General features: G+C 40.7%; 1 protein-coding gene and 1 long non-coding RNA gene across 2 annotated transcripts; one reads left to right on the top strand and one right to left on the bottom strand.

Annotated features, from left to right (window-relative positions):
* Positions 1 to 623: 623 nt before the first annotated feature.
* On the top strand, positions 624 to 24788 carry ABHD3 (abhydrolase domain containing 3, phospholipase). Its single transcript, XM_064705962.1, has 9 exons — positions 624 to 883; positions 2403 to 2566; positions 5193 to 5375; positions 7060 to 7105; positions 9934 to 10046; positions 13470 to 13643; positions 14281 to 14329; positions 14414 to 14579; positions 22708 to 24788. Exons 1-9 carry the CDS (start codon positions 737 to 739, stop codon positions 22884 to 22886), a joined length of 1221 nt encoding a protein of 406 aa, XP_064562032.1. The 5' UTR covers positions 624 to 736; the 3' UTR covers positions 22887 to 24788.
* Positions 24782 to 27346, bottom strand: LOC135444384 (uncharacterized). The gene is made up of 5 exons (XR_010439209.1): positions 26936 to 27346; positions 26380 to 26434; positions 26043 to 26101; positions 25339 to 25625; positions 24782 to 25236 (listed from the first exon to the last, which is right to left on the bottom strand). It is a non-coding gene; the product is annotated as an uncharacterized LOC135444384 (long non-coding RNA).
* Positions 27347 to 27841: the final 495 nt, after the last annotated feature.

Raw genomic sequence — 27841 nt, 5'->3', positions numbered from 1 at the left:
AGACGCAGATACTGAGAGTCTTTTTATGAAGCTGAAGGGGGGAGCATCTGAGTTAGCAAACACGAGGGCCTCTAAGCAACAATCCATACAGCTGAAAAGGGAAATTCTGTGGGGAATTGGAGATACCTCTACTCCTCTCTGGTCTTCACTAATGCCTTGTAGCAGCAGTGATAAGTGGAAGAGCAGTAGCACACTTCTGTCTCACGTAAAATATTTAGAGAGAGATTGCTGATTAACCACTGCTGCATTTGGAAGCCCATGTCCCCTCTTCCCTGCCCGTCAGTGACTGAGTTTCCACACGCCTGCATCAGCTGCTCCTTACGGTTTGGGACGGGTTCCTTTCTTATCTCACCCCCACACTCCCTCTCCACCCTCCCGGCAAAGCGACGGGACAAGGTGACGCCGAAGGGGCCCTGAGATGTCACCTGCCGTGGGGCGGCCGATGGCGGCAGCACCGCCGCGGAGGAGCCGGGCTCAGGACTGCGTCCCCCGCGCGGCAAGCTGCGAGCCAGCCTAGCCCCGGCCCCGGCCCCTGAGAACCGGCCCAGGCCCCGGTGGCCGCGGCGGGGGCGGTCCCGGGGCGGCGCTGCAGCGCGGAGCGGGCCGCGGGCAGCGGCGGCGGGAGGCGGGCGCCAGCTCCTCCTTCTCCCGCTCCTCCTCCTCCCCCCTCGGCGCCGGGGTGGGCTCGCCCGCGGCAGCCGGGGTGTGGTGTCCTGCCGTGCCGTCCCCGTGTGCGATGGACTGGCAGGTGCTGACCAGGGAGCTCTCCCTCTACCTGGAGAGCCAGGTCCGCGTGGGCTTCTTCGGCTCCGGCGTGGGCTTGTCCCTGGTACTGGGTTTCGGTGTCGCCTACGCCTGCTACTACCTCAACAGCATCGCCAAGGTGAGCGGGAGGGCGGCGGGGCGGGCGAGCTCCGCAGGTGTCCCGCCGATGGGGACAGCCCCGAAGGTCACCGCGACCCACCGCCCGCAGGCGAGGGGATCGCACCTGAAATGGCTGGGGGGGGAGCAGGGCTGTGCGGCCGCCCTGTCCGCCTCAAATCCTCGTCCGTCCCCTGCAGGTGCCGGCCCGGGGTCCCGACTGGCCGAAACCCCGCTCGAAGCCCACACGGGCCCGGCAGCGCAGCCTCCCCGGCCGCCGGGGCTGCGTCTTCCGCAGGGGCCGCCGGTGACCCCCGGAGGCCGCCGGCCTGCGGTGAGGGAGGGCTCCGCTGGTCCTGCTCCGTCTGGCAGGGGAAGGGGGCTCCAGTCTCGGCGGTCCCCAAAATGCGTTTGTACCAGTTGGAGAGCTTGGCCAGCTGCCATGCTTTGGAAAGGGAGGTTAGGAGACTGCCCTGCACAACAAAAACCCGACCTACTTGGTTCACTAGCAGGGCAAGCGATCAAGTAGTTTTGCTGCCCTTGTGTCCCCGTCGGTACCATCCTAAGTACCTCTGGGGGCACCATGGCAGCGTTTGGGGGCTCATCAGCAGTAGTTTTACAGATGAATTAGGCAATCGCAAATTGCTTGGATACAGTGAGCCTGACGAGATCTGAAGTGGCCCCCTGGTGAGAGCGCCTCGTTGAATGCGTAATCAATTGAAAATACGCATATCAAAAGGGTTTTGACCGTCGAGGACCTGAGTGTTGCCACAGTCCTTCAGAGAACCGCTGGGAACATATCCTTCCTCTTCATAGAGAAGAGAGTACTTGATTTTGGTGAGAGGAGAAAAACGAAGGGAGGATGTGCCATTACAGCTGTTTATGTGGAATGGTTTTTCTCAAAGCAAGTGTTATTGTCCTATTAATGCTTGTATGTTGAGGAGTCATTGTGACAGAGAGGTATAAGAAATATAGTTGGTAAAACATGAGCTGTTTGGAATACAGGGACTTTTCCATGTTAATTGGTAAACAAATGGAAACTGTAAGCAAATTGTCTACATGCAGAGCATTATTAGAGAGGAGGACCCGATGCACTTGTGTACTGTAGAATGAGATGGGAGAAGAAGCATCCTACCAGGTTAAAAAAGGTACTGCGGTCAAAGTGCATGCATGAATTAAATGTCATTTTGTGTGGTCCAAGAAAACAGACTTGGTAAAACCTTTCTTGTTTACTAAGAAACAGCATGATTTTAATATGTCAGTGAAGATACAATGCTGGTAAAATTAGAGATAGATCAATATGTTATTAGAAATGGGTAAGGAGTCCATTATGCTTAATGGGTTTCACTTTTTGCTTGGGCATTTTGGCATTTTGTTTGGTTTTCATTTACTTCTCTCTGTACCATTAAAGGTAAGAGCATTGCAAATGATTATATGCAATAAATTAGTTCACTGAGAGAGGATTTAAATAAGCTTTATGTCTTTGTTTTTTAATTTGTTTTAGAAGAATGTCCATGTCTGACTGTAGTCTCTTTTCCTAGAAACCCCAGCTGGTGGCAAGCAATGACCGTTTCTGCCGCTTTCTCGAGGAATATTGCCCTGTTGTGACAGAAACTTACTATCCCACGATTTGGTGCTGGGAAGGTCGGGTGCAGACACTCCTGCGCCCCTTTATCACATCTAGACCCCAAGTACAGTACAGGAAGTAAGTGCCTTCATTCTGGAAAGTGATTGATTTGATATCCAGCTGTTCTCTTACTCTGTGTCACACCCACTGCCTTTGCTCAAGTTCGTGCCTGGTTTTTTTTGCTTTATGCCCACCTTTACAACTTTGTCATAGACTTGGAACTACCTTTATCGTGGATTCAGTATGAAGCAGGTTTGAAAGGTCAGTGTTCCCAAATGGCCCTATTTTAGTTCAGAGTTTTGTAGCACTGAAATATGGGTGACAATATAGGAACTGATGTGGTTATATGTGCACAGGTTTACACAGTGGATGAGGTGTTAAAAGACCTCTGGAGGTCAGCTATTCCTGCTGCCCTGCCTTAGCAGGGTCACCCAGAGCCAGTTGCCCCAGATCATGTCAAAATAGCTTTTGGATTTCCAGAAGGATGGTGACTGCATGATACCCCTGGGCAAATTGTGCCAGTGCTCGGTGGCGCACTCTCACATTGAAAATTTATTTCCTGATATTCAGAGGCCACCTCCCTTGCTTCAGGTTGGGCCCATTGCCTCTTGTTCTGTCAATGGGCAACACTGAAAGGAGCCTGGCTCCATCCTCTTTGCACCCTCCCTTCAGGTATGTAAACACATTGCTAAGTTCCCCTTGAGCCTTTTCTTCATGCTGAGCAGTCCCAGTTGTCCCAGCCTTTCCTTATAGGAGATTCCTCCAGTTTGTTCATCATCTTTGGGGTCCTTTGTTGGATTATCTCCAGTATGTTCATGTCTGCCTTGGACAGAGCTGGACTCAGTACTCCAGATGTGGCCTCACCAGTGCTCCATAGTGGGGCAGGATCATATCCCTCAATCTGCTGGCTATAGTTCCTCCTAAGCCTCCACAGCCTCCAGACTTTTGGCCATCTTTGCTGCAAAGGCACATTACTGACTCGTGTTCAACTTGGTGTCCACCAGAAGCACCCTTGGGTCCTTTTCTGCCAAGCTGTTTTCCAGATGGGCAGCCTCTCCTGGTACATGGGGTTGTTCCTTCCCAGGCCCAGGACTTTGCACTTCCCCTCATTGAACTTTGTGAAATTCCTGTCAACTCATTTCTGCCACTTGTAGAGGCCCCTCTGAATGGCAGCACAGTTACTTGGCTTATCAAACATTCTGGTGTTCGAATGCCATAATTCTGCAAAGGTCATGCAGTCACTGTATCTGCCCATTAAACCAATACATTGTACCTTAACCGTAGCATGGCCACATTCAGCCTTGTTTTGAATATACAGAACTTCTGGGATTTCCAGAGTAACTTTTACCTGTGGAGTTTTTGTTGTGTTCTTTCATGCCTAAGAGGCATGCCTAAAGAGGCAACATTTCCCTCATTCTAAGAGGGGAAAAATCCCTTATATTTGTTTTTTGTCCTCAGCCGATCTCTTTCACACAGAAATGAGACTTAGTCTGGCAAATGAGGCATTTGGCACAAGACCTAAGGAGAGGGACTTTTATGCGCCGGAACCTGGATGCAACACAAGTTGTTTCAGCTCTGCTTGCACGGTAGAATAGATTTAGCATTTAGCAGCTTCCCTTAGTTTTAGTAACTAGGAAACATTTCAGTGGTATGGCCATGTCTACTTCTTCTAGTCCTTCTTGTACACTTTTATTTCAAGGGTTTTGAGAAAAGAAACATAGTTCCATGGAGCAGTGCTTATTTTGCACCATTTTAGATTGTGTTGGCAGTACTAGCAGTGCATCTACTTCCCATTACTGAAAAAGGGCAAAGCTGAGCTAATGAGTCCGACAAGGCTGGTCACCTTTGAAATCTGCAGTAGTCACTACCAAGAATTTCAAAAGAAAAATCAAATGCCAGGTAGGCTTATATTTCAGCACTTTCCACACCAACTCCCTCGAACCATTCAAATATGAATATATTAGCTTTTATCTACGTTTGGCTATCTCTTCTCTATTTGGATAACTACTTTTCTAAATTATGAAAGTAAAGTAGAACTTCAACTGTTCAAATTTCCAGGAAGTGGGAAGATTTGTATGTTTCTAAAATAAAGAACGAAACTTTTTTGTCATTGTTTAAGGCATGCATATGTTCCAGAGATATTACAGTATTTGTTGCATTATTAAGATATATGCTATAAGAGTGCATTCTAGCACAGTCTGTAGTGATACGGGGTGAAAGATGCCGTAGTGTATGTTTAAAACATAACCATCCATCATACGTTCTACTTCTTTGGATGAAGAGGGGAAAAAAATTGTGACAAATGCTTACAGCATTACCCAGTGTGCTATCAAAAGATTCTTAGATGATTCAAAGGAAATCTGCAGTACACAAAAATGCCAGCATAAAACTCAAGGCAGTGCCAAAAATCCATTAGTTACAAGCTTCCAGTACATCAACAGCAATTTATGAAAGGCCATGTCTTCATTTACTGACTTCATTTACTGAACAGGAATTACCCTGCAAATTGACTGTTCTAACTCTTGTCAGCTGTAGGTGTAACTCTTTCTGACTCCAGACATGCCTAGTCAGGTGACACTTTGAGTATTACAACATAATGAAAAATGCAGAATTCATACCTCTTAATCTGTAAACTGCAAGTACTCTTAATTGCATGTATGTATTTTTCAATCTGATCAGTGTTGTCTTAAAATGTACCTTTCAGTGAGCTCATTAAAACAGCAGATGGAGGACAGATTTCGTTGGATTGGTTTGATAATAATGACAGCTCATACTACCCCGATGCCAGCACAAGACCCACTGTCCTGTTATTGCCTGGCCTGACAGGAACAAGCAAGGAATCCTACATTCTTCATATGATCCATCAAAGCGAAACACTGGGATATAGGTACTGTTGTTTTTATTGCTGTTCATTTTGCTGCCTCTGGTAGGATCCAGTATCAGTATGTATATGTATCAGATCCTTTCCTAAGGCAAATGAGATCTGAATACAGTAGTTTATGTAAGAAAGTGTTATTAGTAATAATAATCATAGTGGAATTATATAACAGGCAGTACATTAGTATCTACAGATGTGCCCCAGAGATTGCAGTGAATGCCAGCTAAGTCTGCAAAGGGTTTTGCTGCTGCTTCTATAGTTATTATATCATATTAGGTATTAACCTTTACACTTTCTAGAGAAAGGGTTTATATTCAGCTCCAAGAAGACTTGTGTGGATGGGTTGCTGGCAGTAGGCCTTGGAGGAGGTCAGCTTCTGAATGCCAAAATTGCTTGATTCAGCAGCCTCAAATTCCTGGGTGCAGAAAGGAGAGCTAGCCTACTCGTACTGATGGCTTTTGAGGGGGTCTGTCACCTCTTCATTGTCACTGTGTAATTTAGTTTCATTCTTAAGGCTTCTGGTCAGATTTGGGTAAAATAAGTGGATTAGTCAATGAGTAGACTCCTTTATGTAACCATAATGCTGCTGCTGCGCATTAAAATAAGTTGTCATTGTTCCAGGATCTGTATTTGGAATATTAGATTTTTGTCTTTGCAGATTGGCTTCTGGTGCTGACTCCAGTAAGTTCTTCGAATATGTATATATTAGCTTTTATCTACGTGTTTGGCTATCTATTCTCTATTTAGATAACTACTTTACTAAAATGTGAAAGTATTTAATAGTTCAAAGTACTTTTTAAATCACCTTAAAACTTAGCAGTAAAAAATATCAGAGGAAAACCCTGAAATCAGCAACTTGTTACTATTAATTTTTAAACTGGAAGTTTTATACGCATGTCATCCCCTAAGGGAAGAAGGTAGAATATTACAAAGTGGAGCTTTATGTCAGAATTCAAGAGAATGCTCTAATTTTGTTTTTAAATAGCAACATTTGATAAAAACATAAAAATAAATATTCTTTCATGCCTTTAACCTATCTAAGTATTTATATTATTTAATAAAATAATGGGAGATGGTAGAAGAGCAATAGAAAAGTAATATTTATTGAGAAAGTATGGATTCTTAAATCATGGTAATACTGCTAGAAGATTCAGACTCCCACCAAGACAGAGAGACCACAAGCTTCTGCTGTACCAGATTAAAAAAAAAATACATTCCCAAGAACCTGCAACTTAGATCCAGCTGTCATTATAATTTTGACTTGGCTCATTTCTTCCAATTTAGTAGAATTATGTAGCTTTGGGGGATGTCTACACACAGATCTCTGACATTCTTTTTTCAGAACACAGCTTTAGGCTGGGCCCTGCACTGTCAGAGCTCATTGCAGAGTGCAGGCAGGACATGTCTGTACCACCTTCAGCTGAGCCTTGGGGTTCTCACCCTGCAATCTGACCTGGGCAAATCACAGAGCTCTGGTAGTCCCACTGACCTCAGCGAACTCCATTTTGCTATAAAGCTTGTCCCACACAGGTCAGCCTCTAGGATCTGCAGGTCTGTAAATATTTATGTGCTGAACTTGTTCATAGATGTGGCTCATTTTCCTTTATGTGCTTTCATTTTTTTGTGTGCTTAAGTTATCTCTTCTGGTGGAATTAACAATGCGCACAATTGAATTTACTGTCTCAATTTTTAGATGCGTGGTTTTTAACAATCGGGGAATTGCTGGCGAGGAGCTTTTGGTAAGGATGACTTCTAAGATAAACATCTCTCACTTATAAGTGGTAATTATGAAATCATTTGTGCCTATTTGTACAGTTGGATTTAAATGAGAGAAACTCAGAGCATGGGTTGAAAATGCAAAGATAATTCAGCCATCTGGTATATCAATCATGTGCCAATATTAATTTTTTATTTTGAAACCCTAGAGGGTCAGCTGTTCAACACACAATTTTTTCTGAACATTTCATTTTAGGAAATTATTCAATTAATAATATCTGTAACACTAAAATGAACAATCCTTACATTTTCTTTCCAAAAATAGTGCAGTATCTAAAATGTGCACAACTCTGCTCAATCATTGCAATTTTCTCCCCTTGATTTAACATACATATCCAGATATAATCCACTGTAATTTCTTTCCCAGTTTAAACTATATTTTTGATATGGTTAAAAAGATGTGCCATTAAAATTGATCCATACTACATGTTAATAAATTAATGAACCAGCTTTACATGGATAGAAGTAGCCTGAAAGTTAAATGCGTTCTTGTATTTTTCTCAGCAATCATGACACAAACTCAGCTGCAGAGGACATTTTTTTTTGGGACAGAAGCATCATGTTGGCTTAGAAATAACTGGCCATTCCTCAGATGAAAAAAATCTTGAAGCTAAACGTTTTTTGCAGCTAGGGACAAGGCCTGATGAAATATTGCTGAATAAGCTTTGTTTTTTCATATGCGTTCTGTTGACAATTCTGCAGCTGGAATGAATGTGCATAATACTCAGTATTGTTTAGCATTTTTTAAATCTCCTGGTTTCAAACTTTAAAAAGCTCAGAATGTTTTTCCATAATCAGATAAAGCATTTCAATGCAAATATTGCCATGTTAAGAGTAGTTTTCTGCATACTTTTGGAGATGGATCTACAAAGCAGTTTTGTGACACACAAAGTCCTTATTGATGAATTTCTGAAACATTTAGAGAAAAGATCCCTTGTTTGGATACATTGTGTGTATTTTACTGTAATCGGATTTACATCTTTAAGCTTTATAAGTTCTTGTGGTGCAGCAAACCAGCTAAAATTATCACATTTTCTGCAAAGAGGTTTCAACACTTTAGTATAAAATCCCTACTTAATGAGTCTGAAGCATAGTTAAGCACCACAGTAGAAGTTAGTTATGTAAGCAGTTCTTTTTCTAGTCACTTTAAAGATAGATTCAAATTTGCAACAAATAATAGCTACTTAAAGAATACTGTACTCATTGATTCTTGAAAGCTATTGTGAATTATTGCTCTGGAATAATCAAATATCATATTGACCACAGCCACTGTGAGCTAAGATGGTATTTTAAAATATCTTCATACAAAGTGTAAATAGCTAAACATTAAACTGTCTGGAATTACTTAAATTTAAAACGAATTGCTATATCTTTAGTGTTCTAAATTTTAATCAAATACACTTTCACTTAAAATATATTAGATGCTACTTACCAAAAATAATTTATTTTTCCTTGTAAGGTTGACAATTTAATTAAAATAAAACACATTCACACTGTTTATAATTAATAGGATGTTAAACAGTGAGAAGTGATTAATGTGGATGAGAAATGAAAATGCAACATAAATGGAAATTAAAAATGTGTTTAGTTTTAATTATCTAGATTTAGCTTTTCTTTCCATTTCCTCATCTTTGACGTCAACATTTCAATCTTCTTGTTAAATGTGTTCTAAGTAATTAGTTTAGTGTTGTTAAAATCACCCACAAATAGCCAGGCAGTTTAACTGAAAGCAATTTTTAAAAACACCCTTGAAATCCATTGTTCCTTCAGGCAATAGCAAAGTTCCATTCACTCATAGTTATATATTTTTATATTTAGTGTTAACGTGTCACTGAATTTTGGCAGTTCAGCCAGTACCTATAGTTAAGTCCAGGTCACTAACATGTTCTGAGCAGCTCTAAAGTTAAAAACTTTTTTTCTCTGTAGATGAGGTCTGAACAACACCATTAGAAAAAAACCTCATGTCACTGATTCTTATGGTGCCTGAATGGACTTGTCTCCCTCAAACTGCCCCAGATAATCCCTCAGGTTGGACTGTTCCTGGTATCTGTGCAGGAGAGGCTCAAAAGTTGTGCTTCTCCTTCAATAGCAGGGAAGTGGTTATCCACATCTTACCCAAGGGGTTACCCAACCTGATGCCAGCAGAAGTCATTCCAAGTCTCAGTTCAGGATTTAAAGAGACACTAATGATGGATAAAGAACAGATAATATATGTTTCATTGCTTTAGTTAATTGAATAATTTGCTAAATTAAGTAAACCACGCTGGAGAATTTATTGACCTGTTTATTTGGTTGTGTTGTACATAAAATCTAAATATGGGTTAGTTTTCAAATGCTGACTGACAGAACTTGAAATCTAATGCTCTCTTTTGCATTTGAATGTGGGTGAATATAGTAAAATTGTTGTTATCATTTCATTTTCTGTAAACTACAGCCTTTATAATTTCTATTTCCTTGGGGTATTTTAAAAATATCAGTGTCTATCTAATTCTGATCTAGTTCTGTCTAGTTTAGCACATTGTTCTCTCTTCAGATTTTGTCTAATGACCTGGAGGTTGCAGATACTGAAGGTACCTGTCACTGCTTTTACTTTGTAATGATAACAAGTATAACTCCTTCCTTCACCTCCTTGTGAAACATTCTGGATTTCTATTTGCCATTTAGTGAAGCTTCACAATAAATGCTAAATTTATCTTCTTATATAATGATCCACTGCTCAGTTTGCTTTGTCCTTAAAGGATAATACAAAAGCTTGTGACGGCATTTTTTTTTCCCTCTTGACTCCTTACAGACACCAAGGACTTACTGTGCAGCTAACACAGAGGACTTAGAGACTGTTATTCATCATGTGCACAGCTTGCACCCCTCAGCTCCACTTATGGCAGCAGGTGTTTCTATGGGAGGGTAAGGTTGTGTAACACAAGCCTCAGCTTAACTGTGATCATAAGACTGGTGTAGCCTGATTGTAAATTATTACTCTGGAATACTTGCATTGCTTACTGACATGCAAGCAAGTCGGGTTTCTCTCCAACAGTTAGTATGCAGAAGACTTTTAGAAACTTTGTATCATTGAGGCTTTGCCTCTGTGTTAGGGAAGGCTGAAATTGGCAAACATTTAAAAACTGGGGGGAGAGGGGTGGAGAAAGACAGGAAACAATGACAGGCAGATTGACAGCCAAACAGGCAATACAGTCTTCGGAAACTAGGGAGGCTGTCTTCAGAACAGAGGGATATAAAATAGGATCTTGAGCTAATACACCATGTTTCATAGCAACCTCTGGCAATAAGATTTTTCTTCACTCTGTATTCTGCAGTGTGTGGGTAGGTTAGGCTGGAAGAGGTGTGGATATCTGCTCTGTCTGGCTCAGAAGCAAGAAGCAGTATTGTTGTTCAAACTGATATGGATTGGTAGAGCATGTGGTGTTAAGACTTGCTGTGTCCTGGCTTCTCTCCAGAAAGCACAGTGAGAACAATGATAGCACAGTTTCTTAGGGAAAAAAAACAGTGCTAGAAGCTAGCAGAAATATTCCAGCAGCCTCTTTAACAAAAATCGTAGCAGAGGAGACTTTTCCTCTGCAGACACAGTGGTAACTTCCTAAGACTTCCCTTTTCTCTGATAAATTTTGTGGGAGATGGGCAGATACAGCCAACATACATTGATATTAATATAGACTACTGTATATTGACATTAATCTATCAATGACTTGTAGTAGCTTTGAGATAAATACATATTTGTTCAAGACTGGTATTTTTTTGCTTTTTCATAAATCTTTAGTCACTAGGTTCCCTGTTCTGTTGAACAGTGGTTCCAGGAGGGAAAAAGGCTAGTCAGCCTAACTTCAGTTCTTTAGGATGATCCTCTGGGAGCCATTTCCAGGCATATGGGGAATAATGGTGACTGTTTTCATCAAGGACAAAACATGGCCAGGTGATCTGATGGCATTCTATGAGGAGATGACTGGCTTCACTGATGAGGGGAAAGAAGACAATGTTGTTTGTTCTGAGGATGTTGTTTGTTCTGAGTCATCTTTTGTACCAAAAGACTTACAGAAGCTGTTCTTGCTGCAGAAACCTTTCCCTTGTTGTCTTCCACATCCCTTGCTTGTGCCAGCTCCAGCTGAACTTCATTTTTCCTAACTGCATCCCTGCATGCTTGGGCAATGACTATTTTCCCAGGTAGATGACCTGTCTTCCACCTTAAGGATACTTCCTCCTTGAAATTGGTCAGAAGGGTTTTTTTCCTCCATGTGGTCTTCTGCTACTCTTGCTCAACTTCCTGCATATCAGAATGTATCACACTTCTGCTTTATGTTTGGTTATCCTTAAAGTTCCCTTTGCTTATTAGGGCCATCTTATGCAAGATCTTGCCAACCAGATCCCTGGGTAAATGAAAGCCAACTCTCTCCAGTATAATAATTCTGCTGCTTACTTTACCCACTTACTTCTCATCTTAAAAATCCACTATCAAATAATCTCAGTGGCCATGACTGTTCTCTACCTGACCAGTTCTTCCTTTCATATGAATAGCAGATCCAAAGAATATTTTTCCTATTTAGATCCTTGATTGTATATAAAAATATTGTCCTCAACACTCTCCAGAAATCTGGTCTGCTTGTGCCTTGCTGTGGCAGTTATGCTGGAATAGCTACAATTCCCTGTGCCTGGCAATTATGAAGGGCTGAAAGTGTGGTAGAAGCTGGCAGTTCTGAGACTGGTACAAAAGGCTGCATCAGCCCATAGAGTCATTTCCATCCTTGGCTTATCCAAAATACTGGCAAAGTCTGTTACAATGGCACAGGGAATCTGTGTTGTGTACCTGGTTTATATGTAATCAGCACCACTGGGCAATTTTAGGCAAGGTGTTCCACCTCCCCTCTCCAATATGTTTTTAAAATCCTGAACCAAAACCAGAAAGCATATGCTTAATTGTACAGAACACTGGAATAGTCTATAATCATCTGCATGAGAACTGTTTCCTTGCTTCAAAATTAATTGGAGCATTGCATATTTAAAATTAAGCAGGAGCAAGAATCTCAACAGGGACATACTGCAAAAATCATCCACTTGTCTTAAGGAATTTTTTATCATCTATTGCTTTTCAGAATTTTCTGAATAGTCAGATAATCTATATAAGACAGATTTGCCCCAGTTAAGAATTAAAATAGATGCTCACTTCACAGACATATATAAATGTAAATGAAAGACCACCTGTTCTATTATCTTCTTTAGGTATTATTGTGGAAAAGGAGTTCATTTTGTAACATAAAGATTCCTATGCCTTCTCTCTACCACATATTCTCTGTGAATTCTGTTAGGGAAGTGCTGCTTCTGCTACTGCAACGTTTTTGGTTGGTTTATTGGACTGCCATCCTATGATATGGGAGGTAGTGCAGAGGGATAAAGTCTCTGTGATGGAAGACTGGTTCATCATGTCTTTGCTAAAGGTTGCTGTCTCCGGAAGTACAGTAGAGCCAAGGTACAGAGTGTGGCAATCCAGGGAGATATCTTAATGTTACTAATCAACTGCAATTGTTTGTGTTGAAGATCTGGAATTAAAATGCTTCTTGTAAACTTTATGGTCTCAGGCAATAAAGTAAGACTTAGAGCTTTTCCTCCAGTATTTTTGTTTTACTCTCTTTGTGCTGTTTTATTTTTTCTACATTTGAAGGGTAGATACTTGTGAACTCCCCCCATTTTCAACTCAAGTGAACATTAGCAGTAGAGACTGTAAGTTGCAACTGGTCAGAAAGACGAGACCTGAGCCATTTATTTAGGTCATAATTTTGTTTCTCTAGTTTTTTTCATTATCCAAGACTTCACATATTTTGTGTTAAAGAAGAGCTATGTTCTTTCTTATGTGTGAGGTGAGGGAATGGCACTACCTTAATCTCAGAAGACTTCTTCATAGTGAGGCAGGTGTGCCAGGGCCAGCTTGCGTTTGTCAGCCACACAGATCAGGTTTATCACATCAGGGAGACCAGGAGCTTGTAAGATGATAAAACTTACTAACACTTGGGAATACTTGTTCCATGAGTTAGAATCATTTGACTTTTCCCTCCCTTTAGTGATTTAAGTAAGACTAGTAACTACATTTCTATTTCTAAATGCACTCCTACTCACACCCTACCCTGTTCCTCTCTGATAGTGGAGAAAGTAAACTTCATGAGTCATATGTTGATTAGGTGACTGCCTTCTAGGTGTACTAGGCACAACTGTAGGACTCATACAAGAAACTATAGAAAAACAGACAAAAACATGGCTGTTACATTTACTCTAAATTGAAGCAAACAGTTTGATAGTATGTATGTTTCTGTTTTTCATTTGTAGCATGCTTCTTTTAAATTACCTGGGGAAAACTGGCAGAGACACTCCTTTAATGGCAGCTGCAATTTTCTCTGCGGGTTGGAATGTTTTTGAATCTATAGAGTCTCTGGAGAAGCCACTAAACTGGCTTCTTTTCAACTATTACTTGACCACTTGTCTACAATCCTCTATCAGCAGGTGAGTTGCCTTCTGAACTATTTAGCAAGGTGGAAGGATTTTAACATGAGATGGAAAGGAGGTATAAAGAAATTGGCAAAATTAATGCTGTAAGAACTCTAGTTTGTGCATTATTTGGTAAGTTTTGAAATCGGAAGGTCTTTTCAAGAAAGTTTGTCATCAATGTGACTAAATTTATATGCTGCTCAAGGGACTCACAACAAGCCCAATTTACTTCTGTATCCATAGATGAAGTAAATGGATTTTTAAAATTTTTAGACTTGTACATATTCACTTTGAGTAGATTTGCATATATAATATTTTTTTAAGTTAGTATTGGCTGCAAAAGCACAGAAAGACCTAGTTCATCATTGGCTTTCTAAAACCAGGGTGTATTTTGTATTTCCAAATATTAAGTTCTCTTATCTTTGGCATCTTTCTCATGGCTTATGCAGATTTTTACTATGTTGCTGGATGTACCTACATATGGATGAACAATTATTCTGGTCTTGGATTCCACATTATTCATATGATAGAAAATTAAAAACAAGCAAGTTAGACAGTTACTTCTATAAATGTATCTGTAAAGCAGAGAACTTCTATGTTTGTTTATATAACAAAAATACAAGCCCTCAAATTTTTACATTCTTCTTTTTAGGCATCGACAAATGTTGGAGAAATTATTTGATATGGATCTTGTGATGAAGGTATGTGAAATTGTTACTTCTGCTTGAGCTGGATGCTATTTTCCAAATTCTGACATAGTTCCCTATTTGAATTCTGTACTTCAGGCTAGAACTATTAGAGAATTTGATAAGCAGTTCACTTCAGTCATGTTTGGCTACCGTTCAATTGATGATTACTATGAAGATGCTAGCCCATGTCGCAAGCTGAAGTCAGTAGGAATTCCAGTGTTATGTCTAAACTCTGTGGATGATGTTTTCTCACCAGGTCATGGTAAGTTTAGGCTTTTTAAAATATATTTATCTGTATATGCAGTTATTAAGACAAAGCACATAGGTTTGAGAATAAACTCAGACCTATGTGTAGAAGTGTATTGAAATGTTACTTGCACGTAGGATCAAAACTTCCATGGAGAGCTCAGTCTTGCACATATAAAACAGATGATGATGGAGAGACTTGATTAGTGCAAAAGTATATGGGGTGGCCTCATTAGTCATTAGTGGAGTTTTTACAGTCAAAAGAAAGAAAGAGGCACATTAAGGATGTGAGTTTTCTCACTGTAAGAAAGATACCAGATGTAGTGCCCTCTCAGAAGTACCTGTTTCTGTTACCAAGTAGGAAGAGAACCCATAAAAAAGGAACTTGGATTCTGATGTCATTCTGTCTGGATGCAGACATTCAGAATTCAAACTGTAAACAAGTGGGTTTTTTTAATTGCCATTCTTTGAGTTCCCTACAAAGAATGTGTGGGAGTTTCTTATGTTTGAGATGATATGAAATCCTCATCTGTTGATCTCAGAGTTGCCTCCCGTGCCTGTAAATTAAAAGTAAAAAAAAAGCAACTAAATTAGATTAGTTACATCTAATCACGTAGGCCAAAATCTAGGGTAAGGAAAAAGATGCACACAAGGTGAGCTCCTAGATGGAGGCAGGTTGAAATGAATAAGAACCATCAATATCAGCTAAGCAACAGGCTGAAAACTCCATTTTCCGTTTTCTTTCTGTTTCATGCCAAACATGTGGTGATTAGGAACATTTTTCTTTTCCTCTGAAAATCAAAACCCTGTTGCTAACTATTCTGAAAATATGTGCTTGTTCCTGTGGTCTGTGTATTGGTTATAGCTTCTGAGAAGAGAAGGAGAACAAAAGCAAATGTAGGAGAAAACCACTAAAATGAACAGCTGTTTGAGGCAACAGTCTTCAGCAATGAGCACCTGACACCTTTAAAATGTAGTTTATACAGCTGATTTATTTCAGGGAGGTTTTCTTCTGCCACCACAAGTGGAGTGAGATTGTTGCAGAATGAGTCATGAAACCAAAGTGAGCAGGGAAACAGATCAGAACAACAAGCAGAAATTAAAGAACTGGAAGAAACTCTTCGTGTGTACTGTTTATCTGTGTGCAGATGTACAATACATGCAAAAACATGCACACGTTACTATTTATAGTTTGAAGACCAGTTAGAGACAAATGTTAGAGACATAAAAAGGGCTGCTCCAGTAGATTGCACTAGAAAAAGTCTGATTTTTTCTTCTCTAGAACAAAAAGCACCCATGCTTTGCATGAACAATGTAAAGAGGTGACAGACACCTAGTATGAGGGGAAAAAATGGTCACTCTAGATTAGCCAAACTGCCTATCCTTTACATTGGCCAAAACAGAGGCTTAAAATAAAATAAGGTCTGGGTAAACATAGCAGTATTAAAGTGGAATACTGTATGTAACTTTAAAAAATTGCAGTTCAAAGGCTTTCTGAAACAGAGTTAGTCCCTTTGTATTTATTTTCTCTGTGGGATTTTTTTTTTCCTTGAAATCAGACAGTTGCTTGTTCTCTCATAAGCTTATAATGGCCTGAAAATGAGAATGGATGGGCTGTGACCCTAAAATCTATGTCCAAATATAAAATCTGGCTAGTGATTCTGAAGATAATTTTTATAGGTCTTAGGACTCTGGACATGACTTTCCCCATAGCACTGCAGGGAGTTCATCTGCTGTGCCTTGTTTCTTTCACAGAGTATCTGAGAGAAGGAACAATGGCTTCACCACTTTGTTTAGCATTAGCTTAGTTTGTGGTTTCTGCCTGAAGTTAATAACTGTGGCAGGGTTTACCTAGTTGGCATAGTGACAGCAGCAGTAAACCAGTCAGTGTGCCTCAATTCCTGAAAAAATTTGTTAACCTTTCCCAGCCCATTATGACTGGGACTGGGACATTTGTTGCCTAGATAAAAAATAGTGCAGATACTCCAGCCCCCTTCTATCTCCAGCTCTCAAGAGCCAGCTATTGATCTGGCCCTATGACATTCAATCTGAACACCAGAAAACACTTTTTTACTGTGAGAGTGGTCAAATGCTGGCATAGTTTGTGTGGTCTCCATCTATTGAGATACTCACAACCTTATGGGACACAGCCCTAGAAAAGCTGCTGTTGGTAACCCTGTTTGAGCAGGGGGTTAGACTAGATGATCTCAAGAGGTCTCTTACAGCCTCAGCAGTTCTGTGATGTGTAGTTTGAGTTCTCAAAGATTGAGTCCCCTTAGAGTACAGCTGTAGTAAATCTCTCAATCCTTGAAGCTCTTTTGTTAAACTAACAAGTCTTGGTGAACAGTGGTATGATTGTTTGTATAAAATTAGGTATCTAAACTATTGTGAGGATGCCTTAGAAGTCTTGAAGTGTAGAGGGGGGTGAGGTAGAACACCAGTACTTCTGAAACAAGAAGTGATAAGAGTCTATTGTAATGACTGTCCATCTTCTCTTAAAACTGATGGTAACCAGCCTTTCTCCATGAAGATATTTGGGTGGTTAGGCATTCATTTTTTTCCTTGTCCAGAGAGTTAATGCTCTTAGCTGTAAACCCTTGTACTTGTGGAGACAAGTTTACCTCAGAAAGGCCACCAGGACGGTGCTGATTTCCTGCTAATAGCATGACTCTGTTATTTCTGTCTATCCTTGGCTCCCTTTTCATTTGTGCTGTGTACCCTCAGTAGGAATCGTGCTGGCAGGAGACACAGAGCACCCCAATTAGCAGCCTGGGATTTATGTCTGCTACCATTAGTTAATGGAGTTTGTTGATCTTGACATCTTCTGTGAGCAGTTTTAAGTTAGCAAACATAAAGGGCTGGTGTCACTCTTGGAGGTGACTTTATTCTGGCAACTGGCATTTTTTTTCTAACTGAAAAACTTCTATGTGTGGACACACAGAAGCCTGTGGCAACCAAAGGCAGTTTCTACTCACAACTGTATCATGGATTCAAAGCCACAAAATTCATACTCATCCAAACCCCAGCCTTTTGTTAACTTTGGGGACTGGTTATTTCATGCCTCATTTCTCCCAGTAATACTTACCAGCTTTTAAGCTACCTTCCAGTTCTCTTGTAGATAGCTGTAATTTCCAAGAGCTGGGAAACTGGCCTAGAAAACTCACCAGGGAGAAAGCTGTGCCAGAATTCTTTTGTATTTAAATAGTTTCCATAAAGCCAGGCACATCTATCTTCCAGTAACAGAGCTTGAGGGATACTAACCTAAGTCTGCTTTGTCACTACATATTGTGGACCTAAAGAGACACTTCCCTTAAAAAGTGCAGATGCTGCCTCAGTTGCTTGTTACTACCTGATCATTTCTTCTCATGTGCTTTTTGGTACACTTTGTACTTCCCAGCAGTTATTTTTAAATGTATTGTGAAAATGTGCCATTTGACCTCAATCCAGTATTATGAAGAAGCAATCAATTTGCAGTTCTTCATTAATGTTGCTGTTTAAAGTTCACAGAGCTTGGCAGCTGATGTATCTGTAGTTTAATTCTGGAATGCAATTCTCATATTGCATAATACTGACTAATGAAAACAAATGCTTTCTTCATTGCATGACACTTCTCTCACCATAACATTTAAACAAACCACTGCTTCAGGAAATATGTAATAAAGCCAAGTCAAGCCCTTGTATTTAGTAAATGTGAAAAATAAATCAGGAAGATGGTGTGATAGCATTCATTATCACTGTCACATTTAACTTTTCATCTGAAGTGGCATTTTTCTCTGAGGAGACTTTTAAAGTAGTGTATTAGGCATCTGACTTGAATTTCACTATACTAAGGCTTAGCTAATTGCTGCTGATGAGCATTGTGCCCAAGCTGGAAGCCTGCCCTTGGAGCTAGGTACCATGCCAGCTCCCTCCTGATCCACTGTGACAAATAAGTGCATGTCTGAGCTCAGTTATATATATTTTATTGAACTCTCTGAAGCTTTTGTGTTCCCCTGAATTCACACTTGAATTGCTTTAGGTGTTAGTGTACATCTGTTACATAAAAGAGCACAGTTGAATGCAGTTGTCAGAAGAGACCAAATGACCAAGAAATGGCCAGACAGATAATAATTCAGTTAAAAGTTTAAGGAACAGAGAGAAATCAAACAAAACAATGGAATGTCTGACAGCAGTGACTTATGTGTTTTTTCTTTTGTTCTTTAAGAAAATAATAACTTCTGTTTGGCAGAGAATGTACAACAAACTGGTTTTGAATGAAGTAATTCTGCATATAAGTATTCACATTGTGGTTCTGTGATCACAAATCAGGTCTGTGCTTGCTGGATCAAACAGCAGTACAGATTTTGGCCAAAAGAAACTTAAGTACAAGGTTATGTGTGGAGAAAAATGAACAGTGGTATCTTTTGGCATGCAATCCTATCTCCTAGAACACATACATCCAGTGCTCCATTCATCTCCCTTTTACATTGCAAAATTTACTCTGTTGCATTGTGGTTTTATTTACTGGATAGCTACCAGTCCCTAGGAACAGCCTTGAGAAAAGTACCACACCACTGCCAAGCATCATTTGCATTTTGGCACTGAGGAGCAACTCAATTCTCTTCTGAGAACCTCCAGAGCATGAAACTCTGCTGGGGAGGAGTAACATAGATAAATAGAAGGAATTTCAGGATGGGGAAGATGACATTTCTAAAGACCTGCATGTGGCTTGCACCTTTCCAGGCATGGAAAATAATCAGCATCCTAGTGCAGGACTGGTAGGCTTCCAGGAAAGAGCCACTGTAGCTGTGTGGAGCCAGGCAGCACGTGGCACCCACTACAGTGTTGCCAACCAGTTTGGGAATGAATGACCACCAGCAAACTGATTTGGGAGCTATGATTACACTGGCAACCTCTGAATGACAGACATGCAGAGGTCATGGTGAGATTGGTGGCCTGTAAGGCTTCCCCAGCTGGGCTGGCACAGTAGAGGAGACATTTATTATGATCTCCTTTTTATCCCCCAGCAAAGCAGTTTCTTATCAAGAAGGAACATTCTCCCTACATGTTGCAACTAGTCTGTCAAACTGAATGACGCTCATGTTTTTGCCTGTTTAGTGAGTGAAGAGGTATGTTCATGCCAGTTAGCAGCTGATCCTGAATCTCTTACTACTGATGTGGTTCTCATGCCTATCTTTGATACTTGGAGGTCAATCTGTCTCTCCTCACATATTCCTTCTCATACCCTTGCACAGAAGCCTGTTTATTAGTCCCCTCAGTGACCAGGCAGACAGCTGCAGAATGGGTGTGGGAAGTGTGATTCATTGCCTGAAGCAGGCATGGGGTTTGTGTCTGATCCCCAATTCTCTCTTGGGATTCTGTTTAACATGGACCACAGACTACTGGATGAAGAAGAGCAGATGGCTTGGTACAGATAAGTGGGGAAATTTCTATGCAGTCAGCAGAAGGTGATGTGAATTGCAGCCACTCTCTTTGTACATGGCAATGTGTTCCTCCACAGAATCCAAGAGAGGCAAATCAGAGATTGCTGAGCAGATTAACTCAGGCAAAACTCCAGACAAGCGCGTGCTGAGTCTGAAAATGATGCATGTGTTGGATTGCAAGAAATAACACATTGTTTTCTGCATCTCATGTTCTCAGCATGTGCTATTCCCCAGTCTAGGCTTTTACATCACTGACTTTTTAGTCTGGCCACAGTATTGCTTTAAAAGGGCCAGATCCTGCATACAGTATTTTCAGTTTTCCAACTGAACAAAAGAAAAGCCAAGGATTTCTTGTAGAAACAGTAAGAAGCACAGTTTCCTTCTCCTAGTAAGGAATCAAAATCACTTAGTAAATGCTGGAATCTACAAACTACTTAGATGCCTGCAATTTTTAAAGGAGGGAAAGAGTGAAAGAAATGGATAGCACTGAGTAGCAAAGAACCTCACATACATGGCAAGAGAGCTCCCATTGCTCTCTGGAGCTCAGTTTGTGCTCCCCCAGGGTATGGTCAGGTACCTTATGTTATAGGCAAGGAGTTTGTTACACACCTTCACAACAGACACTCACCCAGCTGTGCAGGCAGTTGGTTTTGCATCTGTGCTGAGGCCCTGAAGTGGAACAGAGTGTGGCATTCCAGGCACTGCTGGTAGGGACCCCCGAGGCACAGGCTGCTCCCCTGGCTCCACAGGTCCAGTGCTTCTGCCCTGATCTATTTTAAGTTGCACAGCTGTTCGCCACAGTCATTGCACTCAAGTTCTCCTGTGACTTACTCTGGCTGGGGGTCCTTTTTTGGCTAAGCAAAGGGTTACCCTGCTCCTACTCCAGTTGCTGAAAATGAAGGCAAACTGGCATCTCAAGCACACAGCTCTGAGTTTGCCAGCACCCAAATGAACGTAAGGAGCACATCTATGAAGAAGGCAGTAATATGCAGAGATAGAGACTATTGAAGGATAATGACCTTTGAGACAGCAAATGTATAAAGGGGTAAAGGAACAGACTCCTAGAAACAGGAATGAGTGGAAGGTGTCTCTGAAGGAAGTGCAGTCAGAAAAGGATGCGAACAACTGAACATGCCCAAAATTGAATCTGATTCAAAAATACTTTAAAGTAAATGAAGAAGTAATATAAATCTTGTGAACAACTTGCTGCTTAGTGTTGTAGTGTAGACAAGGCGTTTTTAGTTGAGCAGTATATGTCTTAACCTCGTCATAACCTTTTCTTGTCATAACCTTTTTTAGACAACACAGTGAAACTGCTACTATTCCCTTCTTTGGACAAAGCTTTTTTGTTTTGCTGTTGCTTTTTCTGTCAATCCTGAATAACCAAAAATCTGCATGATTTTTATTTTTTTCTGTTTCATAAAGTTTCTTACTTGAAAACTGGAAATTTGAAATGCATTCTTTATTGAAATGTGCTGAGATTTCTGTTCATTCAGATGTCTACTTAGCATACCTAAAACTCCAGAGGAATTTGCTTAAATAACTTAACTTTTATAGATCAGTGGTGTTTGCAGTCTTCATGTAAAGCTCCACTGCTGTGTTAGCCAGTTCAAATGATACCAGGGTGATCCCATCACACCGAGTATCCTTTGTAAAATCATATGCTTCCTCTGGTGTCAGTCTGTGCTAAGTGACCTCTATTTTCCTTCAGAAAGGGAACTGCCCAGGTGGTGAAATTGATTAAGCCACACATCTATGCAGAGTCAAATAGGAGGCACTGAAGCCTCCCTCCTACACATTTCCAGATCAGTGCATATCTCAGATGTCATTTACTGATGACTTTAGGCTAATTGTAGGCCACTGCCACCTCACTGAAGGCTGACTGTGGCTGCCTCTGTTCAGATGTTGGCATTAATATGGGGAGCTAGATTAGGGTGCTAATCAGATCAGGAAAACTAACCCAGCAAACGAAAAATCCTTGTACTATCCAGTCTAATAATCTACATTCTAAAATAATTTCTAGCAGTCACTATTCAGTAGAGAGCCACTAATCTCCTGGGTGGCATGGATCAGCTCTCTGTGTCCTTGTACTGTTGTTTGCCCCTTCTTCTTTCTCTGTTTACCTTGTGTCTTAGATTATGGACTCCTCAGGGCAAGAACCATCCCCCAGTGTGTTTGCATGGTGTGCTCTAAACATGCAGGTGTAAACATATGGCAGATCAGATATAATGTAATCTTTTATATTAGCTGGTAGGATTAGCTGATAGTAAAGGTTCTGTGTTTGGAGTCTCACACAATTGCAATTGAGGTCCCAGTTCATCAGCTTTTCTAAAGTTGAATATTGCAATAACAGTTAAAAATTAAGAGGGCTGACTGTCCTTTTACTTACACTATTTATAGCAAATCCTAAGTATGCATTAACATAGGTGCTGTTCCATCAGTGTGAGTGAAAGACAGATGAAGCTGGAATTTTTACAGCAGCCAGGGGAAAAAAAAATCACACAGGTAAGGTGAGTTAATGATGAAGAGAAAAATGGTTTTTAATACAGCTATGGTTCTAAACCCTGACATTTAAGTGAATATTAATTAATACATTTAAGTGTATATTAATGTTGTGCCTATTTATTCGTACATAATATGAGAAATGTTTAAGAGAAGTTTTTCAATGGCTGGCATTTCATAGAAGGTAAAGGACTTAAAATGTTTTTCCCTCCCTTTTAGCTATACCAGTAGAAACTGCCAAACAAAACGCAAACGTTGCTTTGGTTCTGACTTCATGCGGAGGCCATATCGGTTTTCTGGAAGGAATATGGCCAAGGAAGTGCACTTACATGGACAGAGTCTTCAAGCAGTTTGTGCAAGCCGTGTTTGAGCATGGAAATAAAATCTTTAGCATGTAGCTTTGGACCACTGTAATAGTACAGTGGCACATTCTGACAAGGGCAGTTAAGCTTAGTGCACAAATTTTAACTCCTGTAAGCCAGCAAATGGATAAAGTCTATTACTACATGCAAAAATATTTTTGCCTAAGATTTTGTAGCAAGAAATTAAATATTATGTTGTCACTTTTATATTTATTTTTAATATGCCTTACTAAGAATGACCTTAAATGAAACAGTGTTCTGCATACATCAAATTGCACTTAACCAAAACTATCAAGTAGAGAGATTATAATTCCTCAGGATTTTAATTTAAATCAGTATGTATTTAGGAGACCTTATTTAGATGGCTTTTATTATTAGAATGGCAATACTCAAAAGAGCTTATATTATCCTGTCACATATAGTACCACTTGGCCCATTCCTTAGAGCACTAAAGGTGAAAATATTAAAATATTACAACAAAAGGAGGGATCAAATAAAAGTACTGATTCTTCAAATAAGTTGAAATTTCAGCATGTTATTCCACAGCATTAGATTGATACCTGCTTTTGCTGTTCTGCCCTGAGAATATTCAGATTTAGGACTGTTTATTGTTTTTTAAACTATGTCAATGCCATACTTGTCTTACATGGTTATTTTTTAAAGAGCTAATTTATAGTGTTTACATATAACCAAAAGATTCCTTTAAAACAGTACTGTAATAACTTATGTAATTAAAAGACATTTTGCATTTCAGAGTTTATGTAAAGCTGGGTGTTGTCACATAAGTAAGTAACACATACTTCATATAACTGGTTAACTTGGTGATTGAACCTGCTGTGTTTATATTACCTTGCAAGAACATTTCAGTTTTAAAGAATAAATATTAGAGCATCAAGAAATTATTATATAATCTGCTTTAGATTAAAAAAGAAAAACAAATTCAAACCTTTTGTCTAATATCATTTCTGAAAAGAATGGAACAAACTGTTTAAAGAAAGTTGGGATGGAGGGCCATAGTCGTGCCTCTGGTTTGTTTATTTGGTCATTTGTCACCATGTTGGCAGTAGGTTCCCAAATCACTGGAGCCACTGCAAACCAACTTCTGCCCTAGCAGCTGACAAGTTGTGAGGGCGGCCGAGGCATCACGGTTCTCCTGAGCCCTGACAGAGTGACAGCCGGTGTGCAGAAAGGACAGCTGGACAGAATGGATTTTGAAACTGCTGGGAAGCCCTAATTTAGGGCATACTGAAATTTAGAACAGGCCCTTAAGCAGCATCTCTGGAGCTGCCATCTTTTGCTGATCAGTGATTTGGCCTAGCCACGCACAAGAAGTCAGGAAAGATGCCTCTGCATTTTTATTTTTATCTTTTGAGCGGGGTCAGTACAAGAAGAAAATGCAGCTAAAAAAAGCAAGTCAGGTCTTTTGTCTCAAGCAGTACGTGAACACTCCTCTTGCAAGGCATGTTTCCTAGTAACAGCAAAGGAAGAACAAAAATACTTTTTGTCTTTAGAAAAAGAAATTAGGACATGCTATACAAGAACTGTTTTGTAAGGTAGACTGTTGAGTTAAGAAAATTAAAAAGTGTTTCAAGTTTTGACTTTTCAAACAGGCACTTGCCCAAATAATGAACTCTTATTTTTTCTCTAGTAAGAAAAATGAGGAGAGTGACTTGCAAAAGCAAAATGAAATTTTTTGCATGCTACTACAATACAGAAAAATAGCATATTAGTAGGGTGCCTTATTTATTCTTGTATTCATTTCCAGGTTTTATGTTCATGAAAAAAAAGAGCAATAAACAGTGTATTTAGTGTTATATTTGTAAAATTGTTTAGGTACAGTACTGTTCAAATTTCAGCATATAGTATTAAGAAAATAAAACCACTTACATTAAATCACACCTTACCATTTAAATAAAAGTATTATGATTAATGCCAGAATTTCTGTCTCTCTGCACTGTCTTAATTTAGGCCTGATCCCTATACAGATCTCCATGAGACATTTATCTTTAAAGCTGCATCAAGCAAAAATCTGTAAAGCTGGTACTCCCCCAACCCCCCATGTACAGTGTCTTTATATCTCATTAGGGAAAAAGCACAGTGTGCAAGGTGGTAACAATCAAATTTTAATATGGGTATCTTCAAGCTTTACCAGTCAGATTTTCTGAAACAAAAAATGCAGACACCTCAGACCTTACAAGGTACACACAAGCTAGAATCAATGCCATAAACATTTTTGCTGTGTAGTAACTTTGTACCTCACACAGTTTTTATAAAGTGAGCCAAAGTCCACAGTGTGCCCTCTATTCAAAACAGTGTGAATTCACAGGGTCTTTATTTGGCTTTTCATGTGATCTGAGTATCCAGGCATCAACAGAGGTAGGTAATGCTGAAGGTGGGAGAAAGTTGTTAGTTCTCAATGTACTTTTTACTGAAAAGATGGAGTAGAACAAAAATGAAATTCCAGGCCATGAAGGCTGCAGACACCTACCTCTTAAAAAAACATTTTTCCTAGTTCAGAATTCCAAAGTAGCTGGAGTTGAAGCTGATGGGGTCCTCTAGAGATTATCTAGTTCCACCCTCCTGATTAAGACAGGACATATCATACGTGCTCCAGAACATCCACCTCTTCTCATTTATCCCTTCGAGTCAATGCATAGTACAGTTCTTTTTCTCTGTGAGGCCTTCAGTCACCCAAGAGCCATTTGTGGCCTCAGCTGTCTTAGCACCAGATCATAAAAGACCAAGACTTAAAGGTGTAATTTATGATGTCTACTCCTGGCAAACAAAAAAAAAAAGAAAATTCTTTAAAAACCTGAAAATTTCCAATAGGCAAATATGGTTATTGGAATACAGAGAAACAAATTCATGGTATACATTTCACACCGAACAGAAGAATTAATGCTCTTTTCAGAAACTAAGACACATAACAGCACTTAGCAGAAAGGGCTGTGGATGACAGTCTACAACTTCACAAGAGCTGGTTTCAAAAAAATGCCAATAAAGCAGCAGTGACTCCAGGCATGTCCACATGGTCCTGTCAGTGTGGCACTGAGTGTCACACTTCAGGTACCAACATGCTGACTGTTGCAGAGTGCAGCTGCTCCGAGGCCTAGACTCATCATACAGAGATTGGAAAAGGGCTCCACATTCAAGAATTACTCCCCAGATGTGCTTCGGGAAGTTTCTCCTTACCTTCTCCATGCTGCAAGTTGCAATTTCCAGCTGAGATCTCATAGTCAAGTGTTTGAGCCCTTCAAATCAACAGAATGGAGCAGCTTACTTCATCTCAGCAGTTCCCAAATGTTTCATACAACAGCCTCCTCCCCTTTTTCTGCAATGGTCTATACCCCTGTGTACCACTCACACGTATATTGACTCTCTGTCCCAGACCCAAATCTCTGTAAGCCAGCTATACCAGCTTTCCCTCCAGATGTAGCTATCTGCAGGTTTTTTATTACTGTAACCCTCTTCCCCTGGAAAAAAAAAAACAAAAAAAACCAAAAAACAAAAAACAAAAACCCAAACTTACATTTGGCATGCAAGCAAAGTGGACAAGTCCCAGCCCAATATTTTTTCCTGCTTCCCTGCAAAAGGAAAAGCACCAAAAGAAAACCTACTATTCAAATTCTACCTCCTCCGATTTCGAACATGGCCCCCACTTTTTCAACTGCCCGGTAAAGCGCTTTAACTCCAGGCAGCCAGGGCATTCTGCATTCCTTGCTGTCCCACGTGCCATCTACACAGGAATTTCAGAGGGGAACTGCCTTTCACCTACAGCTCCTGTAGCTACCTGGTTCCTGCCAGTGACTCACACCTGCCAGGAAGGAGACTTTTAGCCCTGCAGTCTGCTTCTCCCTGGGTCTCTTCAGCTCAATGCATCATCACCCCGAGGGAAGAAAAGGAAACATTTGTTCCCTGAGTCATCGAGTTGCTGTAACACACAGGCACACTTCAACCTGGGCCACTTACTGGGGTTCTCATCCCAGCATGCCAGCTTGTAAAAAAGAGCCTCGGAGTGCTCATGGCAATGAATAAGAAAGGGAGAAAGAAGCCCAAGAGTCTCACCCTGAGGACCTGCTACTGACCTCCAGCATACATGCTGGGTCCCCCCAGGTAACTGCTGCAGCCAGGCTGCTGTGGAATATCTCAGGCACTTTTTGGGCTTGGGTTGTTGCTGTTGTTTAATTTTCATTCCAACAGAAGGAAAAATTTGCTAAGCAGATAGTGTTTCTTCATTGGCAAGCATCTCTTCCTCTTAAGGATCCAATTTTCCTATCTCATTCCTTCTACTGGAGATGCAAAAATCAGCTTCTCCCTTCTTCCCAGGATAGTGAGGCTTTTTTAATCTGCTGAAAGGAGGAAAATCGGAGCCCTGAGCTGTCTCAGCTGCTCCTCCAGTTCCTTAAATATTCTGTGTATGTAGTGATTAGAAAGCCACTGGTTTAAATGGGCTTCCCGTGTGGCCTTACCTCACCTGTCTGAGGCATTCTGAGGCTCGAGCGGTGCCTGCAAGGTTAATTACCGGTGAAAGGTTAAGCAGCTCCTGCCTTTTGGTTGTCTGTCACCACTTCCTTGCCCAGATGAGATGTCTGATAAAAAAGAGGGCAGAGTGGGAAGCGTGTTTGCATGTCAAAGGGGGCTGTAAAACCCGCGTGCTGGTAGGACCGCGGGGATGGAGTTTGGGATCAGGAGCTCAATCCTGTAACTGTGCAGCCCGCCCTAAAGCGGCGGCTTCACAAGCAGCTGTCAATGGCAACAGCTCCCTCATGCCAAAAGGGGAAGGCTTGCGCTTCCTCCTCCCCGTCTTTCCTTATCCTGATTCCAGTCACACGGTCCTCAGCCTTTCTTACTCTGGTAGAATATGACAGTTTTTCCACTGGCTTTGTTTGTTTGGGGTTTTTTTGCTAGCTCAGGAGCAAATTTGCATGTCTATGGGGGTTCCTCAGGTGCTAGATGGAGGCTGACATGGTTAAGGAGCTGGAGAACGCTGC

The sequence above is a fragment of the Zonotrichia leucophrys genome, chromosome 2, assembly GCF_028769735.1.
Source record: "Zonotrichia leucophrys gambelii isolate GWCS_2022_RI chromosome 2, RI_Zleu_2.0, whole genome shotgun sequence".
Lineage (NCBI taxonomy): Eukaryota > Metazoa > Chordata > Aves > Passeriformes > Passerellidae > Zonotrichia > Zonotrichia leucophrys.
The sequence above is the reverse complement of the archived record's forward strand: the minus strand, read 5'-3'. Positions and strand labels throughout refer to the sequence as shown.

What these genes read in the sequence shown, in the direction of transcription:
- ABHD3 (XM_064705962.1), top strand. Translation starts at nt 737, where the DNA reads ATGGACTGGCAGGTGCTGACCAGGGAGCTCTCCCTCTACCTGGAGAGC. An exon ending in AGCGAAACACTGGGATATAG is followed by an intron (nt 5,376 to 7,059) that starts GTACTGTTGTTT and finishes CTCAATTTTTAG; the next exon opens with ATGCGTGGTTTTTAACAATC. An exon ending in ATATGGATCTTGTGATGAAG is followed by an intron (nt 14,330 to 14,413) that starts GTATGTGAAATT and finishes TCTGTACTTCAG; the next exon opens with GCTAGAACTATTAGAGAATT.